This window comes from Brugia malayi (genome assembly GCF_000002995.4).
Source record: "Brugia malayi strain FR3 genome assembly, contig: Bm_017, whole genome shotgun sequence".
Lineage (NCBI taxonomy): Eukaryota > Metazoa > Nematoda > Chromadorea > Rhabditida > Onchocercidae > Brugia > Brugia malayi.
Genome location: NW_025062294.1, coordinates 43,171 through 62,680, shown reverse-complemented (window position 1 = coordinate 62,680; position 19,510 = coordinate 43,171). Strand labels below are relative to the sequence as shown.

The 19,510-nt window shown below is 29.4% G+C and overlaps 2 protein-coding genes across 2 annotated transcripts; one reads left to right on the top strand and one right to left on the bottom strand.

Moving 5' to 3' along the window:
- Positions 1-4,013: 4,013 nt before the first annotated feature.
- On the bottom strand, positions 4,014-8,418 carry Bm7967 (Uncharacterized protein; the record flags this gene model as incomplete). The annotated part of the gene is made up of 9 exons (XM_043082877.1): positions 4,014-4,100; positions 4,716-4,878; positions 5,203-5,330; positions 5,430-5,620; positions 6,322-6,499; positions 6,736-6,838; positions 7,249-7,329; positions 7,756-7,831; positions 8,376-8,418. 9 exons carry the CDS (start codon positions 8,416-8,418, stop codon positions 4,014-4,016), a joined length of 1,050 nt encoding a protein of 349 aa, XP_042938811.1.
- Positions 8,419-11,962: 3,544 nt separating this feature from the next.
- Positions 11,963-12,553, top strand: Bm7968 (Uncharacterized protein; the record flags this gene model as incomplete). The annotated part of the gene is made up of 2 exons (XM_001895679.1): positions 11,963-12,088; positions 12,386-12,553. The coding sequence occupies 2 exons, from the start codon at positions 11,963-11,965 to the stop codon at positions 12,551-12,553; spliced, it is 294 nt and encodes a 97-aa protein (XP_001895714.1).
- Positions 12,554-19,510: the final 6,957 nt, after the last annotated feature.

The window sequence follows — 19,510 nt, the reverse complement described above, 5'->3', positions numbered from 1 at the left end:
TAAATAAATGTTAACAATGCTTGATATCTTTTACAATTCATCGTAATACTCATCTGACCTTTGGCCTCATATCAATTTTTATACTATGAGCATTTATCATTTAATGCCTATTGCAACCCATTATAGTGGCTGGCCATCACAATGTCCAGACAGCCCATTATACTTTTCTTTGTGATATACATTCAATCCATTGTGAAACCTATTGTTAAATTAAGTCATCATCATGTTTAGACAATTTATCCTTTGTACAAAAATGTCTAATTATAAATCTCTCATATCTCAACACATAAAAGTAAGATATAATTGCTATATAAGGGTCACCCTTGTTAAAAGATTTTAATATACGTGTAATTTGTTGCCAAGAACCAGACGAGTTCAAATTCAATTGTTTTCTATCAACATATTATTCTATTACTTCTGCTAATAAAGGTATTGTTTATTTCTCTCTCACCCCATTTATTTACACTTACTCCAATCAATCTCCCTACGATCAAAAACCTCTCTCAAAATTATTAATTAAATGACCAAATCTTCTACGACATTATTGCTTTTTCAGAAAACGGCGCAAACCAATTGTTCATAGTGAGATGTTTTAGTTGTGCCATTATTAATAATAATCATATCTGATTAACACCTACTTATCATAGAGATCTAAAATATCGTGCTTTATGCGTAGGATGTGATAGAGGAAAGTTTATTACTTATGTATCCTCGTGATTATTCTTATACCAATTTTCATTTGTGAAAAAAAAAAAAATTACCATTAGCAACCACTAACAAACTTCTTCAGGAACGAAAAACAATTTTAGCAAGGAATCAGTTTGATGATTGATGTTTTCAGAAAGCAATTCTTAAACACTCAAAAGTCATTCTTTACTGATGTTTATTTATCCCAGCTGAATAAGCAATGAAACCCACGTTGGCCAAATTAAGTTTATTTGTCATTTGTCTTAAGAATCTGTTATTTCACATTCATATTTTGCACTCATTCAATTTCTCAAATTTTATAATCACACCTATACTACTAAATATCAAAATCTGTTATCAATTCCTCAATATTATTTACTTTATTGCAAATGCTAGAACAATAAGATAATATGCGGTAGATTTGTTAGAACAGCAAGAATTTTGTAAAAAGTGATATATTCGTTATGAAATTATGAAAAAGTGATATATGTTAGAATCTAATATATATATATATTATATGAAATTATGAAAAAAGTGATATGTGTTAGAATCTAATATATATATTATATGAAATTATGAAAAAAGTGATATATGTTAGAATCTAATATATATAGAGGAAATAAATTATTTTTAGGATAATTTCAAGCAGTGAGTTGCAGATAATCCAGCCGAAATGCGGTAGGCTATCTCTTTGTCTAAAAAATTGAACTCTTACTTATAATACGAGTGGTAAATAAATAATTTTAAATTACTTTCAAAATTGATTCCGTTACAAAATTAATTTCGGAGTAATTTTATTTGATCTAAATCTAATAAAAAAAATCCCGAAAAAAGTTAAAATTTAATTTCAGGATAGTTACATGAAAAAGATTTCAGATTCCAATATCCACTTGTTTATTTTTTAAATCGGAAATAAGTTGCAATGCAAAGCAACACAAGGAAGCGATAAAAGAACCTAACTGAAAACAATTTAAAATTAACTATCAACTCAAATTCACTTTAAAACATGTTGAAAGAATATTCACTGAAAACCCGTTATCTTCAAAACTGCTTTGATGATAAATTAGAAATTTAACATGTTTGAAAGTAAAAAATGCTACTTATTTTTTTGGTATTTTTTAAGAAAAGATAAGGGAAACAGAGTTATTTAATAAATGTGTAAAATAACTAGGCGATGAAGCTAAATGAATTTCGATCACTTAAAATAATTACTAAATGCACTTTTAGTCTTTAATCTTTAATCAGATAGTAGTCTGATTCATATACTTCAACTTAGTTTGAAATCAAACTTTAAAACTTCTGCCACAATAATTATATCTGATTCCTACTTCATTGCCTCTTCTTATCTGTTTGAAAAATTTATGAATTTGTATTTTTTCAAAATAATTGGATTGATAAGGGAAAATAGCAATTATGTTTTTTAAGACAATGGCGGGAGTAAATTTTCGTCTTAAAATTGTGACTTATTAAATTAAAGTGATAAGCTGCTATAGTCTTTGACTACCTCTTATTAGTTTTAGGAATGATAATTTGATTAAAACGGTTTGTGACTTTAAAAAACGAATGCACCTTTATTACAATTCATTGACCAAATAGCAAATGATAGCAATTTATAAAATTACTTCCTCAGGTATTTATAAAAGTAAATATATATCATTTTTCATAAAATTAATGTAAAATAATGTAAAGGATGATATATTATCTAATCATCCTTAGGGTGATATTCGTCATATCATCTTAATCAAATTTTATTCTGATTGATTTATGTCTTTCTCCATTAGTAAAATCAAAGTTGACTCTGACTGCTTCTTAGCGTTTTTTCTTTCTTTTTTTTTTATTTAAAATAAAACATACCCTCATTTGTCAACGTTATAAACAACCAGTTGAATTTTTTTCAACACATGAAATTTTTTCATGTGTTCACCATTTTTTTTTTCACACGCAAACACTAGCAGGAAGCAGAATTTAAACAATGCTCGTATCATGCTGATCCATCATCCAATAATCATTTTTTTACTACCGATTAAGGATAGTTGATAGAAAAAAAAAAGTTTTTTAGATATGGCCTTGACCGTTATAACAGTCCAGGAGAGCAAAGCCATGATTTCATCTGATGATAGATCTTATAGCAATTTCTGTTCTTTTATCAAAACTTTCTCAGATTTTAGTTTATTCAAAGAAAGGGTTCTAGATAGCATCCAACGAAAGTTGAAAATATTTCCACGTTTACTTATTATAAAAAGTTTTTCAAAAAATATTTATTAAGTATAAATTTTGTAACTTTTAAATGTATTACTTCTTTAAATAAAGGAAATAAATTGACAGACCATAATGTCGGCAATTTAGTTTTGGAGATATCATTGTCTATGCTTCAAAATTAGAAGTTAGTTCAGAATTCTTATACTGATGTTTATATATTATACATAGCGTTAAAAAAAACAGTACCATAGTGTCATGACCTGCAAAAATTTTTTACACCCTTTAATATTCAACTTTTTCTGGATTCTACATGAAGAAAAGCAACAATTGGTGGTACGATCCTTAAAGATTGCATTGGAAATTGTCGAATGATGTTTATGTTCTTGCTGCTTTCACTTTCCTGTACTTATTATTGTCAACATTTTTTAAGAAATTGGCTTCCAATTGAATGAATAGAAATTTGCGTTAAAGCAGTGTGGTTGAAGAAATTTGGTTTTCAACAATAATTAAATATGATTTAGCACTACTTCTTCATTATTGATATAATTCACTATACGTTCATTTGTATAAGCTTTGCTGCATACTGGAATACTGTACTTGTTATCGCAGATCAGAAGGGAAATAGAAAAGAAGAAAATTTCTTTTTAAATGGTTATTTTTTCAATTTTTAATAAAAAGTAATTAAGTAATTTAACAAATGCATTTGAATGAAAGATGATTCGAAAAAATTTTCAAAATTTCCAGAATATTTTACGTTCCTACTACTTTATTGTTCAGAAAAACATCATTAATTTTAAAAGTTATGAAAACATTACTAATTTTAAAAGTTATATGCCCTGTTGTCGAATCTCTGGTTAGCTAGTTTCCTGTTTTTTGACCTAAACTTTACAGCTCTGATACAATGATCATTAGTCCCTTGGATTGTAAATCATTTTTACATTATTAAGATTCAAAGATCATTTTGAAGGAATATTGGATAAGTGAATAATTGCTAAAAAAATTATTTAAGAGAACAGCAGGGATAGGATAGTATCAAGAGAAAAGAAATTTTTTTTTTTGGATTATGAATATGAACAAAATGTGGGAAACGATTACATATTCAGTTATAAATTGATACAAGAAAGCAATTAAGGTAATGATATTTTTGAAGGAATTAATAATCCTCTTTGATAACTATTCTTTTTTCGTGAGTGTTCGTCCTTGCTGAACAGTTCCTGCAATCAGGTTAACAAATCAGAAAACAAAATTCGACAATATTTAAAAATTACTTCGTTTTTACCTTTTGTCTCACTTATTTTCTAGTTGTTTTCAAAATCTCGCTCTTTATCCAAACGAGAGGAATCATTATTTTTGATTTCCTGAAAATCCTCTTATATTTTTGCATGCACAGTTATAGTTAAAAGTAAGATAGTTAAAAGCTATAATAGTTAAGTAAAGAAGATGAAAAATTTAAGAAAAGTATTTTAAAATATTTGAGCATTTCCTCAAAATTGTATCTCTTTTTCTCGCTTATATGAGAACTTATTCGTCTAGGAATTTGTATGGATTTGAAATATAGGTAAACGAAATTTCAAAACTTAATATGAAAAGCCTATAAATACAAAACTAAAATATACGGTGACCTTAAAAAATGCCACTATTTTTAAAAGTCTCCGAAACTGAAAGTCTGTGATAATATCATTCAAAAAACAACCATCATGTATGAAGTTGGCTCAAAAAAGAACTAAATAAGTATTACCATGTTACACCAATATTCAATCAAGCCTTTAAGAATCATATTTCTCTCATTTAAATTTAGTTGTTTATTTTTCAATCAAGAAAATAATTACTGTAATAGCAGAATTTGTTATAGTGATACCAATTACAACATATGCAAATATTACTTCTTGCAACACAGAAAGCATCAACTTCACCACTAGAGCTATACCTATTGAATCCATTAGCCAGATAATATTTGTGCTTAATTTATTGAAGCAACCTTGCTGGTGCATTCTAAAAAAATGAAATATTATCAGGGCAATGAGTTCTTTCGATACAATATTAGTTTTCGAGATTTTTTATTATTGCATTTTTTTTTATTATTGCCATGTTTTATATATATCAAAGGAGAAGTGTTCAGCACAGCAAATCTACATAGTTCTGTCATATTATCCATCTACGGTTTTGATCATTTGTTCGAGGAAGCTTGCTTCCTCTATTTACATCACATAGCGAATGAAAAACTAATTTCTCATCCAAATCAGCTTTGCAATTTATTTCAAGCCTTTAGTCACAATAGTGAAATTTATGAAAAAATATAAGTCCAGAAGAGCAAACTTTTCTTTGGAGCAATTCCTTTTGGTGTTCGAGCAACAAGATAAAGAAGCTGAATTCATTTTTTCTTCATCATTTTGTGATTTCCAAATATCTGCCTGATCTAGCATTATTTTTAATTCATCCTCGATCTGCAATTTGCAAATTGTTGATACTTGCAATAACTTCAACACATGATTCAAAGATCGTGTATCTAGTTTCAGAGTAGTTCTCTCTACGATCATTTTTACCGGATCATAATAGTGAATTATTTTTTTCTGCATCCACTCCGTGTGATTTCCAGCAAAACCACAACACTGCATCCTTCTTTGAATATCATCTACCGTATGCATAAACTTTTGCAGATCATCATCTTTCAATAACGTTCCTATGCCAGCGATTAACGTTGATGACACCTCGGATGAATTTAAACCTATTGCTACTGTAATTGTAATAATCATTTAATATTTTAACTATTGTCAACAATATAACAATTATATAAGCCATCTCGTCATCAGTACTTCTACGAAGTTCATTTAGTTAATAAATAATAATTTGCAAATTTAGGTAAATTTATTGATTGCTGCAATTTTTTGATTTTTTAACATACTTTTTAACTTATATTATTATAATTTATTGTGTTAAGCGATCAACTTTGAGAATGGGATGTTTTAAAGAGAAGCTTAGTGCACAAATGAAAGGGCCTGCATTTGACAACTTCAGTCTGAGCATGCAAAAAGGTCAGCACAGTTTTTCAGGAAGATATTGAGGGAGGAACAATTATTGTGTAGGTGAATGATGGGAAAGGTCAATGTGGAATGCATAATATGACATTGCTGAAAAATTGTGACATCAAGTGGCAACAAAACTTGCGATATGATGGCTTCAAATTAGAAAGATGTGTGGAACAGATACTTTTACTGGTGGAAAATTGTGAATTAACTAACGTGATGCAGATATGTACGTCAACAAAAAAATAGCAAAATCTTTTTACGTAAGGATTGTCTTCTGTATTATCATTTTGAGGTGGATTATTTGAATAGACTAACACAAGATCTTCAATCAAAAACAAAAATTTCGAATTTAATTAGGGATTTAAAAATCCAATTAATGTAAATTTCTTTTCATTATATAATTACTTACCGAGAAGTAAGTAAAACAACAAAAAAAGGAATGAGAAAGCGAAGTCCACAGCTATTGATACGCCACAGAAAGCATATTCCTTCTTGATAAAAGTTAGAAATAATATAAGTTGTACTGAGATTAGAATTATTTCCATTCCGCAAAATACGTAAGTAAAAGAACCAAGGCACTTTATCAACTGAAAATTACGCAATTTTCGAAATATCATATACATTTAAACGTTATAAAAAGCAAGACAGATATTATTGCGAGCATTGGAAGTAAGTCGAGCACTGGACAATGAAATAAATGAATGAGATAAAACTATAGGTAGATGGATTGATAGATACTTTCTAATAATGATACGTCCGGGATAGGCAAAGATTAAATATCATTTTTTTATTTTTTGCTTAGAAAAGCTGCTTCAAATCATACAATTTGAGCACTGATTGTAGGCTCTGCAACAGTATAAATTTGATTTGCAGGTTGTACATAATTGATAGCAAAATTCAGTGATATAAGTATAACTGCTATGCATCTAAAATGGGCTTTTTTTTTTATTAGCATTTACTAATGCTAAGATAGGAAAGCTTTTGATATTCAAATATAACTTTGCTTAGCATTCAATTTAATGTAAGCTGAAAAACGCTTACATTAAATTTATTACGTTTTCTTATCGAATTATATTTAGTGCAATGTATTGTTTCATGTGCTTATTGAATGTAAAATATACACATAACTATTGCAGATATTCATGCAGATTCTCAAAATGTTGCCGAGGAGTACAGAGATCGGTAGATCTTCTAATATCTTTTGGATCTTTTAAAATCTTTTAGCTTGAAGATGGATTTACGCAGAATTTCTGAATTAGTAAGAACTACCATTTCGTTTTGCAGTAGATCTTAACTCATAAAGTGGATTCAGTTACCAAACTTTTTAAAAACAAACGTTAATATGCGACAAGTAATTGTAAAGAATATTGTAAAACGAAACAGTTTGCTTGGACACTTCCCGTTTCTAAACGATTTCCTGCAATGTGCAATAAAAAGAAATTTTCTGTAACGACAAAAATGAAGGTTTAAAGAGTGTTAGGGATGTAGGGAATGTCATGCACAGATATATTCGAGCATCGTATCTCATTACTTATTAAGACTATTGCTTTACAAAGCTTATTTTATTAACTGGCCGAACAATAAATTATATTACAATAGCAAGTGAATGCTGTCTTAGGTATTTCTCTAATATTTATTATACCCACATTATTGTTCGATTCGGTTATTTAGAAAAGATAAAATTCAAGATGCGACTTCACTAGATTCTTCAATGAGTGGAATTTTGTAATTAGTTATGTCTGCCGGAAACTTCAGCATCCATGAGATAATATTATCATAAAATGCTAAGCCCGAATGAGGACAAATGTTTCGCATGACGAAAATTGGAGCAAAATAGAAACACCTTAGCGATAAATCTTCCTCACTTCGACAAAACTTGAAAGGGATTTCATAATGTTCCTGTGAATGGTCATTTGTTTCTAAAATTTAGCTAATTTGCGAATCATGATATTGGAAATAAAAGAATTCATTTTCCGACACACGGTTCAATTTGGCAAAATAAGATAGAACAAACAACTTCACGAATAAATTATATCGCATAACTTATAAACTGTCTGAATGGTAGGTAGTAGTAAGTAATGTTTAAAAATTTCAGATTAACGAAAGCCTTGACATCTTGAAAAGTTAAAGAATAATCTCAAAACTTTAAAACCGTTAACTAATTAAAGTTACACTTTTAATCTACCCTTTTATTCATTCATTATTCAATAACAATTAATTTGCGCAATATCAGATGAAGATTTGATAATCTTTAAATATTGCTTTCTATGCATTAGTTTAGCCGATCTATTTAATCAACTTATTTTGATCATTGGATGGAAAAAAGGAACTGAATTCTATACGACCAGAAATCATGCATTATTAGCACATGACCAAATGTTCGCGCATCATTTAGTGACCTCGATAGTGCTTTTATTTACAAAATGACAATTATGTTTAAAGGAATAGTTGTGTGATGCCTACTTGGCTCTGGAAGACACTTTATATTTAATGAAGGAATTTTCATTGTTTTGTTCGAAACTAAAGCTGAAATGTAATGTTTGCAATAGAAAGAAAGTAATGCAAAAAGAAAGAGTTGGAGAAAATGTTGTAGAATTTCACTGCTAACTTGCAGTGAATCACTAACAGATACGAAAACCATTGTTTTAATTCTTACGGAAGAGACGATCAAAAAAGGAACCTTGTTCGCTAAAAGTGAAAGAAATTTGGAAGCAACCTCTCAAATGTGGAACACAACTGAAATGAATATAGATTTCGAAAATCGAATTGTAGTAATATGCACAGATTTTACATAAACATCTTTCAGCATATATGTAAATAAAAAAGATTTCAAGTATATACCATATGACAATATAAATAATAATCGTAGACAGAGAGAAAATGCATAAACCCAGAACAAAGCCATAAATAGCAAAAGAAAGTGCCCAATATCGAAAAACTCAATAACTACAAGAAAAATAGAAAACCGAAGTGTAATATATAGGCAAAAAAAGAAGTTAAATAACAGAAATCCACTTTTATTGCATGTTAACGATATTCACTTAGTTTACACGGTGCAGTGAAATTCATTTTCAAAGTTTATTTACAGTGACTAGGAAAAACAATTTGAGAACACCACTGATAAATAATGGCGAAGTGAGACATCACAGAAGTTAAAAGTTGTTGTTATAGATATCGGCTCTAAACTCTTCTTGCAAAAAAAATAAAAATTTTATTTTAAAAATAAACTACTTTTTTATTGGAAAAATAATGGAAATTGGAATATCTGCAATAGTGAGATCATTTATTGAATTGCTGATCAGAATACATGGAATATCTTATTGCGATACGATCGTTCCAGTTAATGAAGATCTATTTGAATGCCGGTGTTTATTTGAGCTACAAAGTTTTAAATTTTACTTTTAAATTTAAAAGTTAATTATAATCTGAGTATAACAGAATTATAATCTGAGTATGAGTATGACTGAATTACAATCTGAGTATAACTGAATTATAATCTGAGTATGAGTATGACTGAATTACAATCTGAGTATAACTGAATTATAATCTGAGTATAACAGAACTAAAATCTGAGTACAACAGAATTATAATCTGAGTACAACAGAATTATAATCTGAGTATAACAGAATTATAATCTGAGTATAATAGAATTATAATCTGAGTATAATAGTATAACTGAATTATAATCTGAGTATAACTGAATTATAATCTTAGTATAACTGAATTATAATCTTGGTGTAACTGATTTATAATCTTTGTATAACCGAATTATGATCTGAGTATAATGGAATTATAATCTGAGTATAACTGAATTATAATCTTGGTATAATTGAATTATAATCTTGGTATAACCGAATTATGATCTGAGTATAATTGAATTATAATCTGAGTATAACTGAATTATAATCTGAGTATAACTGAATTATAATCTCTGAAAAGGGACAAAAATTATTTATGTAATAAGCGATGAGGGTGATTTTTTTTCTGCAAGAATTTTATTGACAACATCAATCTTGTTGAAAATACTAAAAATGGGATTATTTCATTTTTCTTTCTACCTTCCTCAAATATCTAAAGTAAAATAACTTTTGGATCTGCTGGGATTTTCTACTTATCAAAGAAAAAAGAAGTAAGATGTGAAAGAATATTAACCAAATCTTTTAAACTTGTTTCTGGAAAATTAAAGACAAGGTTTGCAATCTCTTTAAAAATTTTTATTTCAATCCTTCGCTACTGTAACAAAGGATTAACAATTGTGAGAATCGTAAAAAAGAATTGCTTGTTTCACAAGTAGCAATCAAGTACAATACCATTATGCAAGACATAAAAAATTTTTTTTAAATTACTCTAATGGTAAAATTTCTTACTCAGTAGTATCATTATAAACTGCTCTCAAGTGTATTTTTTGGATGTTATCAGTGCCAAATGAGGCTAATAATTTCGGACAGCGTATGTAGATATGGACATGAATTATTAGCCAAATTGCACAGGTAAGTGTTAAAACCGTATTTTTTATGTGGAAGGAATAAAGTTGAACTGAGCTGTTCCAGAAAAACGAATAAATTTTCCGTTTAATTTTATCATTTATGTTTTTTGTGCCGGCATTTCAAACGGGATAAACAGTTTTTAAAATCCATATTGTTTTAGTTCTTTTGAAAGTATCAAATAAGATAGAAATAGCATAGAAATACAAGATATAATTAAAAACAGGAAATGCTGAGAAAATGGGATATATTCGCAAGACGCGCAAATTATAGGAATAGAAAATTGTGCGATATAAAGACTAAACAGGCTAATAACCATCGTCGATTTATTTAAATGTATCATAGGAATATTTCATCATATTTTAATACCAAAATAAGAATTTAAGGGATTTTTTTTTCATTCCTTGTTTCTTTATCTTAACAAATGATAGGTAAGAAGTTGAAGCATCTTTTTTTCCACCACTTTAACTTTTTTTTTTAAATTTAGAAAAAAGCAATAGTTAACTTCATTGTGAACATAGTTTATTTTCAGAGCTGGTTGTTTCATTATTTTCTTCTATACAACTTTTTTCATTAAAAATTTGCTTACAATTGATAAAATAAAGAGAAAAAGTGAAGTGTTACGCCGACTTATTGTTATTATTATTGTTTAAATTAAAAGTTAATTAGGGTTACATATTGATATTAATTAGTAAATGAGAAAGAAAAACAAATTTGATTATTACTGGAATATTGTCAGATGGCAATTTCCGGCGGAACTATTACATTTCGTTTATTCGTTTTGTTTCGAATATTTTTCAAAATTATGCATTTAAAAGATACATATAAATGCTCTTCAGTCTTACTTTCATAATATTTTTCCGTTTTTTTAGAAAATATTAATAATATTAAAAACTTCTTAAAATTTTTTCTTTTCTTTGGGTTTCTAAATGAAAAAAAAAAAAAGAAAAAATTGGTGATAAATACAAATGTTAGCATAAATTATAAAGTTAAATAAGCTAAAGCTCTCTTAATACTTGTTGAGGTATATTCTCTCAGCATCTAATTATTAATATTTAATAGCACCTTTTAAATTTTCATTTCATAGCACGCAAACATTATCTAATTATTTGTTTATACTCGCGTTTTTTTCCGTATTAATTATAAATAAATAGGGAAATTAAATAATTCACTTATTATTTCATATTATATCTTGCTAACTTATTTCACTAATATATTTGCATACTTTTCAATTGTGCAATTTCTATTAATATATTGGGAACTGAACATCACGAGTATAATTAGTCAATTATTTCATTTCCTTATTTATATAAAAATTATTCCTAACTGTTTTTTGATTAGTTATTATTAATCTGCAATAATTCTTCCAAAAAGAAAATAGAAAAACTAAAAGAAAAATATTATATTATTTAGCGTTAATTATTACTAATACAATATTCAACCTATGATAATATGAACATATAAAAAATACATGATTGCAAAAAATAAAATTTCAATACATTTTAGAATTTTTCACAAAATTTGGTAACGACAATTATCAGTTGTGTGATATTCTAAGATATCAAAATGGATGCTGATATGCAAACACCGCTTGATTCGGCAACTCCTCCACCTCTTCCTGGTAGTAAAAATATCAAGAAAGCGATACCAACATTAGATTTTGAAACTATAGGATCAGATATGGTTGGACGGGTATTTTTAGTTTGTTTTCTTTTTTTATAATGCTGGATTAACTAGAATTTAAGTTCAATTTCATGCATTATTTAACTTTCTAATTCATATAAGCAAAAAATGTTAGAAAAAAAAAAAAAAAAAAAACGACAAAAAGTGTTATTTTTGAAGATTTATTAATTATAATTGAGTAATTTTCAATTAATAATTATTAAAGTTGATTGACTAAATTAAATTTTTTTTTTGAAGCTGAATAACTTTACTTACGTGTATTATTTCGACAAGTAGAATGAAATAATTTGATAAATAATATTGCAGGAACAACGATTAGGATTTCAAGAGCGGATAAACTTGATATTGGATCGTGAATGTACGCCGATTCTTTACGTTTATTTTGCTGGTACTGCTATACTTGGCGTTATTACTGTGGGTATTGTTGTTATTATTGGTTTACAATGTAATTGGAATTTTATTGCTGTAGAATGAAAATAAAAAAAATTGTGCCTTATTTCGGCAAGAGAAATAATTATTTAAGTTAATTTAAGTATCAACTGCCGGAATTGTTGTTATCAACATTAATTAATGTATAATCTTCAATATTTTTGCAATATCATATATCAGATACTTTTCTAACTTTTACAAATTGTTCATTCATTTAATCAAATGCATAATTTTTTGCATATTTTATTTTCTTTTAGTAAAATAAAACATAAACTATGACAAGTAAACAAATAATTAAAAGTTATTTGTTATAAAAAATCTGTCATCCGATTTATTCAAATCTTTTTATTTCTATCATCAACCTCAATATTGCCCAATTAATATTTTCGTTTTACTTCTTCTACCCTTGTATTTTATCGTTTGCTAATACCAATTTAATTTTTGAAAATTTCAAATAATTCGTTCCCTTCAAAACTTTACGTCCATTAATTATTTTTTTTTCATCTCCTGCCAGTGTTGCGATAATAACAATAAACTCAACTATTTATGATTTTCTCAAGCTTTTGCACTACTTTGTAAATTATTGCAATATTTTCTTTCATTCTATCAGCACTCTGAAATGTAAAATTCACTTGTTTATTCCAATTGTTCATTCCTTGAATAAACTTGTCTCAGATGCATTTCTCATCTTCTCTTTTTTTTCTAAACAGTTTAAAACACATTTTAGTTAAATAATTTAAAAATTGAAATAGAAATAATTTTTAGATATAGGCTGATGCTTCGATGTTGGCAAGATGATGTTTTTTTTGTCTTTAAGTGGAATCTTAATTAACTCTAATAAAGTCTAATATAAATAACCAAGGTATGGTTGCCAAAAAAAAAAAAAAAAAATAGACATGTAAGACATGTTCCTGCAGCTAAACAAACTTCCACAATACTATTGCTGACTGATCCAGAAAATCATTAGATGAGCACATAGATTAAACAGAATAATTAAACTACTAATTGATTCTTTTTATAATCATGATAAAATCATATGTAGTTTTCATAATATTATATTTCCTCAACGTAAAGATGTTTAACTCATTCGTTTTTAAACAATCTCTAGATATTATATTCAAGATATTATATTCCTGGTAGGAGCAATCAAAGATAAACTGACCGCGAGAGTTATAAAGTAAAGCAGGAGTATTTCCATAAAGTTGATGACAAAGCAGATTGCTGAAGCACAGACTGTTCAACATGATCCGGCTGCCAATAATAACATGTCTGAAATTCAATTTTTGCCGTCAAGGTATGCACTGTTTAGTATGATCGGCATACATTTTATCATCATTTTAACATTGTTAGAGAATTTATTTCATTAAAAAAAATTGTCTCATATAAAATTAAATCCTAAAAAATTACATTGATTATTTGTCTTTAAGGTCGATTACTACTCGGTTAACCAATTTCAATTCCTCCGGTCTTGTTTTATAAATTCCTTCTCTTTTTATTGCTCGATTTATTAATATTACGTCTTCCAAAAATAAAGGCATATTAGTCTTTTTACTGTATTGCAACTATTCGAATATCAACCAGACAATCTTTCACGACAAAATTTATTGGTGCCACGAGCCGGGACATGTCAAGCCACATTATCGCGAGCTTTCAACCGGCAAAGGAAAGGTTAGTCAGTTTTCTTAAAGAAGTAAATCAACTGGAGATCAAATTTCCAGATCCAAATATGACAATAGAAGAAAAGGAAGATTTTTATGTGATAAGAAAAAGAGTGTTAGAAGATAAACTTCGAAGAATCCAATTATGCGTGACTACGCTTGAATCTATCAACGATAAATGGTTCACATATACTCAACAAATCGTCACGATGAAAAGAAGAGAAGAAGAGGAAGAAAAATACAAAACAGTAATAGAAGGTGACCAAGGAATATTTCAATTATTACACGAAGGAAAGGAAGCTGTAATAACACTGACAATGCACAAGGATGAAGTCGACCAAAACTTAAAACAACTCTCAAAAGAGTTGACGAACAAACAAACAAAAGAAGAAGCAAAATTTACTCCTTCTTCAAATATTAATGTAAATCTTCCTCATTTATCGCTCCCTACTTTCGATGGAGACCCTAGACAATGGCGACAATTTTGGAGCAGTTTTAACGCAGCAGTCCACACACCAGCGATTCCAGAAATACAAAAATAGAATTACTTGTACTCATGTCTTAAAGGAAAGGCTCTACAAGCAATATCTGGATATGATATAGCTCCAGAGAATTATGAAGTCATCAGAAAACTGCTCAATGAAAAATATGGCGATCACTCAATAGTAACAACATTACTATACAACGAACTCCAATCAATTAAACGAAATGAAAGAGAATGGATTGGAACAATTGAAAATATAGAACGAGTACTGCGCCAGTTAGAAGCTCTAGGAGAAAGCCTCGAACATTCAAATATTGAAATCTTGATCGAGAGCAAGTTGCCATTATGGATATTAAATAAAATATATAAACATAAGAAGAAGGACATGCCTTGGTCAATTCTCAAACTAAGAAACTTTTTAACAAGTTTAGTTAATGTGAATGAACAGATCAGAAACTGTCAACATTCACTCACTCAGCTCAATATTAAATCTACAACTACCAAACCGGAACAAAAACAACGATACAATCCCGGAGGAACTTCAGCACTGTCGACAATAAAAGATAATCAAAATACTTCAAAAACTACAACAACAAAAAGACGACCATGTGTATTCTGCAATCAAGATCATTGGGACAGCGATTGCGTGAACTACACGACTCTCAATGCTCGACTTAGTCGTCTCAAAGTATTGAAGAAATGTACTATTCGTCTTAGAGACAGTCACAAAGAACAGAATTGTAATGTCAAAAAACAATGTTTTTATTGCAAAAGCTTACATAATAGTCTTTATGTAATAAAAGGAATTCACTTTCTTTAAAACAATACAATGTCTCAAAGAAATGAAGAGCAAGAAAGAATTGAACCTTCGAAACGAAAGGATTGTTCAACTTCCCTCTACAACTCGACATTAACAACTCGATCCAAACAGACAAAGGAAACTTTACTTTTATGTAAGGAGATAAAGGTTTTTAATCCATCACAACCTCAACTACAACAAAATGCCCTTGCATTATTTGATATTGGATCGCAACTCTCCTTCATCTCTAAAAAATTATCACGTCAATTAAAGTTAACCGAAACAAAAACTCAAATCATGAGAATAGCTCCATTTGGTATGAAAGAACCGAAATCATGTCCCACTGCTCGCATACAACTAAATGTGCTAACTACAGGAAGCGAAATCATACCATTACAAGCAAATATAATTGATTATTTAACGAACGAACTGCAGGTAGTGGAGACATCAAATGAACTTCAAATTCAAAATTTAACAAATTATTGGAAAAAACCTTATGTATTGATTGGAGCTGACTATTTTTTCAAATTTATTAGTCTACGAGAAATCAAGGAATTGAAATCAGGGCATATGTTGGTTCAATCAAAAGTTGGTCCTGTGATTGTTGGAAGTGGAGATATTAAGAAGCTTTGCAAGAACGAATTATATCCTAAAGAAGTAGTATATTCTACAAACGCCAGTATTAACTCGGAGCTAGAAAATTTTTGGAAATTAGAGACGATTGGTATCCAAGAATCACCTCAAGATGATGATGATGATCAGGCTTTAAAGCATTTCAAACGGACCATCATCAAACAGGGTTAAAGATATCAGGTTTGTTGGCCATGGAAGGACTCCAAACAAAAATTAAGCAATAATTATGGATTATGCCTGGGACGATTGAAGAATTTGATCAACTGCCTACAACATAATTCAAATCTCCATTCATATCATCAAATACTTATGGATCAACTACATTCAGGTATAATTGAAAAAGTACCTCCAAAGGATGAGGTAGGCGTTATTCATTACTTACCACATCATGAAGTATTAACTCCTAGTAAATCAACAACTAAATTAAGAATAGTATATGATGCCTCAGCACATCACAAAGGTTTTAAAAGCTTAAATGAAGTACTATATCAAGGTTCAGTAATGTTACCGGATTTAGTTGGAGTAATATTACGTTTTCGGATGATGAAAATAGTGATAACCGCTGATATCGAAAAGGCATTTTTACAACTAGAACTACAAAATGAGGAAAGAAATTGTACACGTTTTCTTTGGTTGGATGATATTGATAAAGATAAAGAATTGATAAAGAACTAACCAATGAAAATATAAAATGTTACCGATTTAAGAGAGTTCCTTTTGGAATAATATCCTCACCCTTCTTATTAGCAGCAACATTAAATTACCACCTAGAAAATCATGGTAGTGAATTGGCATGGGAGATAAGAAAGAACTTATACGTAGACAACGTTATTATATCAGCTAATGGAACAGAAGAGGCCTTATATAAATATGAAAGAACGAAAGAAATTTTTGGTGAAGCATCGATGAACATAAGAGAATTTCTTTCAAATGACGAAGAATTTAACAAAAGAATAGCTGAATGCGACCTAAGCCAAACAAACCAGGAAAATTTTCTTGGTCTTAAATGGAACCATGAACGAGATATTATCCGTGTGACACTCTGAAACCATGGATAGGAAAAAGTTTAACAAAGAGGACTATCCTACAATTCATAGCCTCCCAATACGATCCATTGGGTCTTCTCGTTCCTATAATGATCAAACTTAAATTATTCATACAATACTTATGGAAAGAAAACATTCCATAGGATCAATCTTTAAACAAACAGGACGAACAACAGTGGATAAATCTCATCAAAGAATGGCCAACAAATATAATAGAGCTGCCAAGATTTATAATGGAAACTTCACAATTAACAGAATTCCATATATTTACTGACGCTTCGAAAGTTGCCTATTCTGCAGCTATTTATATTCTCAATCATGGATATCAAAACACATATTCGAATTCATTTTTGATTTATGCTAAATCTCGAATTGCTCCAATTAAAGGTATGTCAATTCCTAGACTTGAATTATTATCTGTACTAATTGGAGTAAGAGCAGCTCAGTTCGTATTGAAACAATTAAATCTTGAAAATAATCAAGTTACTTTGTGGACGGATTCAAAATGTGTTCTTTACTGGATACAGAATTATACAAAGCTGCTTCCCAGATTTATACAAAATCGCATCGAAGAAATAAGGAAATCTAACTTCGAATTAAATTACATACCAAGTGATCAAAATCCAGCAGATATAGCCACCAAAGGAGTATCACCACTTAAACTCCAAAATTGTAAACAATGGTGGAAAGGACCTCGATGGTTGGAACTCAAGAAATCTGAATGGCCAAAGTGCAAACTTCGCTATTCAGGAAACGATGAATTTGCAGAAGCAATTGCTTTGAATTTAACAAAGATGACTCAAACTTTTAAAAGGAATACAATTGAATTTATTGACGTATGTCGCTTCAGCAGTTGGACAAAACTAGTTCGAGTAACTGTTTGGACTTTTAGATTTATTAAACAAACCTGCAAAAAGAAATTAGTGTGGCTAGAACCATTATCCGTAAAAAAGAAATATATGACTAAAGTTGATTACGATATAGCAGAGACTATGCTGATCAGACAGGCCCAATCACGATTGCTAACGGAGGACGAAAAGGAAAAATGGAATCTATATCTAGATGAAAGTGATAACTTATGGAAATTAAGGAGCCGACTGGAAAATTCAGAATTAATGGACGAAAGCAAATATCCTATATATTTACCGGATCATAATTATACTACTGATCTTATTATTTTACACAAGCATAATGAATTATATCACGCAGGTATTGCACATACGTTATCTGAATTAAGACGAAAATATTGGATACCGAGAGGAAGAGCTGCTGTAAAACGAATTATAAACCTATGCTGTTATTGCATTCGCTGGAAAGCTAAACCGTTTAAACTGCCAGCGATGCCAAGTTTACCAGAAACACGAGTAAAACGATCCAGGACCTTCGAACAAGTCGGCCTTGATTATATGGGTCCTCTTTCAGTCAAATCTAATACTGGTCTAGTCAAAAGATGGATAGCACTTTTTACGTGCTTCACTACCAGAGCAGTTCATCTTGAAATGGCGGAGAATTTATCTGCCGAGAATTTTTCGCATGTTTTAAGAAGATTTATCGCTCGACGTGGATATCCAAAATTAATATTAAGCGATAATGCAAGCCAATTTCAACTGGTATTCAAAATCATTATGGAAGAAAACGCTAACTTTTTGGCTACAAAGGGTATGATATGGAAAAATACTATACCAAGAGCACCATGGGGGGGTGGTGTATATGAAAGACTTATAGGACTCACAAAAAGGGCATTAAGAAGAGCAATAGGAAGAAAACTTCTAAAGGAAGGAGAATTAATAACATTAATAGTTGAAATAGAAGGAATCCTTAATACCCGTCCATTAACTTATGTAGGGTTTGACGACTACAGAATCATTCGTCCAATTGATTTTATATCACCTATGGCTTCATTAGATCTACCAATAAATTATGATAGTGACCAAGATGAATATACCCTTATACAATAAAGACTAAAGATAAATTAGTCAAGTATTGGACTACCACTCTTAACACATTAGATGTCTTTTGGAAGTTGTGGAAAGAAGAATATCTTACAAGTCTTAGAGAACGCACACAAAGAGAATTAAAATCACCTAGAATAATAGAAAAAAGAGTACCACATGAAAATGAGATAGTATTACTAAATGAACCAGAAATACCTCGTGGTGTATGGAAATTGGCAAGGATAATAAAAATTAATCGAGGATGGGATGGAAAAATAAGGAGTGCAACAATACAATTACCGAATGGAAAACAAATCGATCGATCAATAAATATGCTTTATCCTATGGAAATAGATGCTACTGAAGATAAAGAAGAAAAAGTGGAAGATGAACCAGAAGAACCCATTGCTCGACGAACCAGAAGTGCTAAAAAATCACAAACTACAAT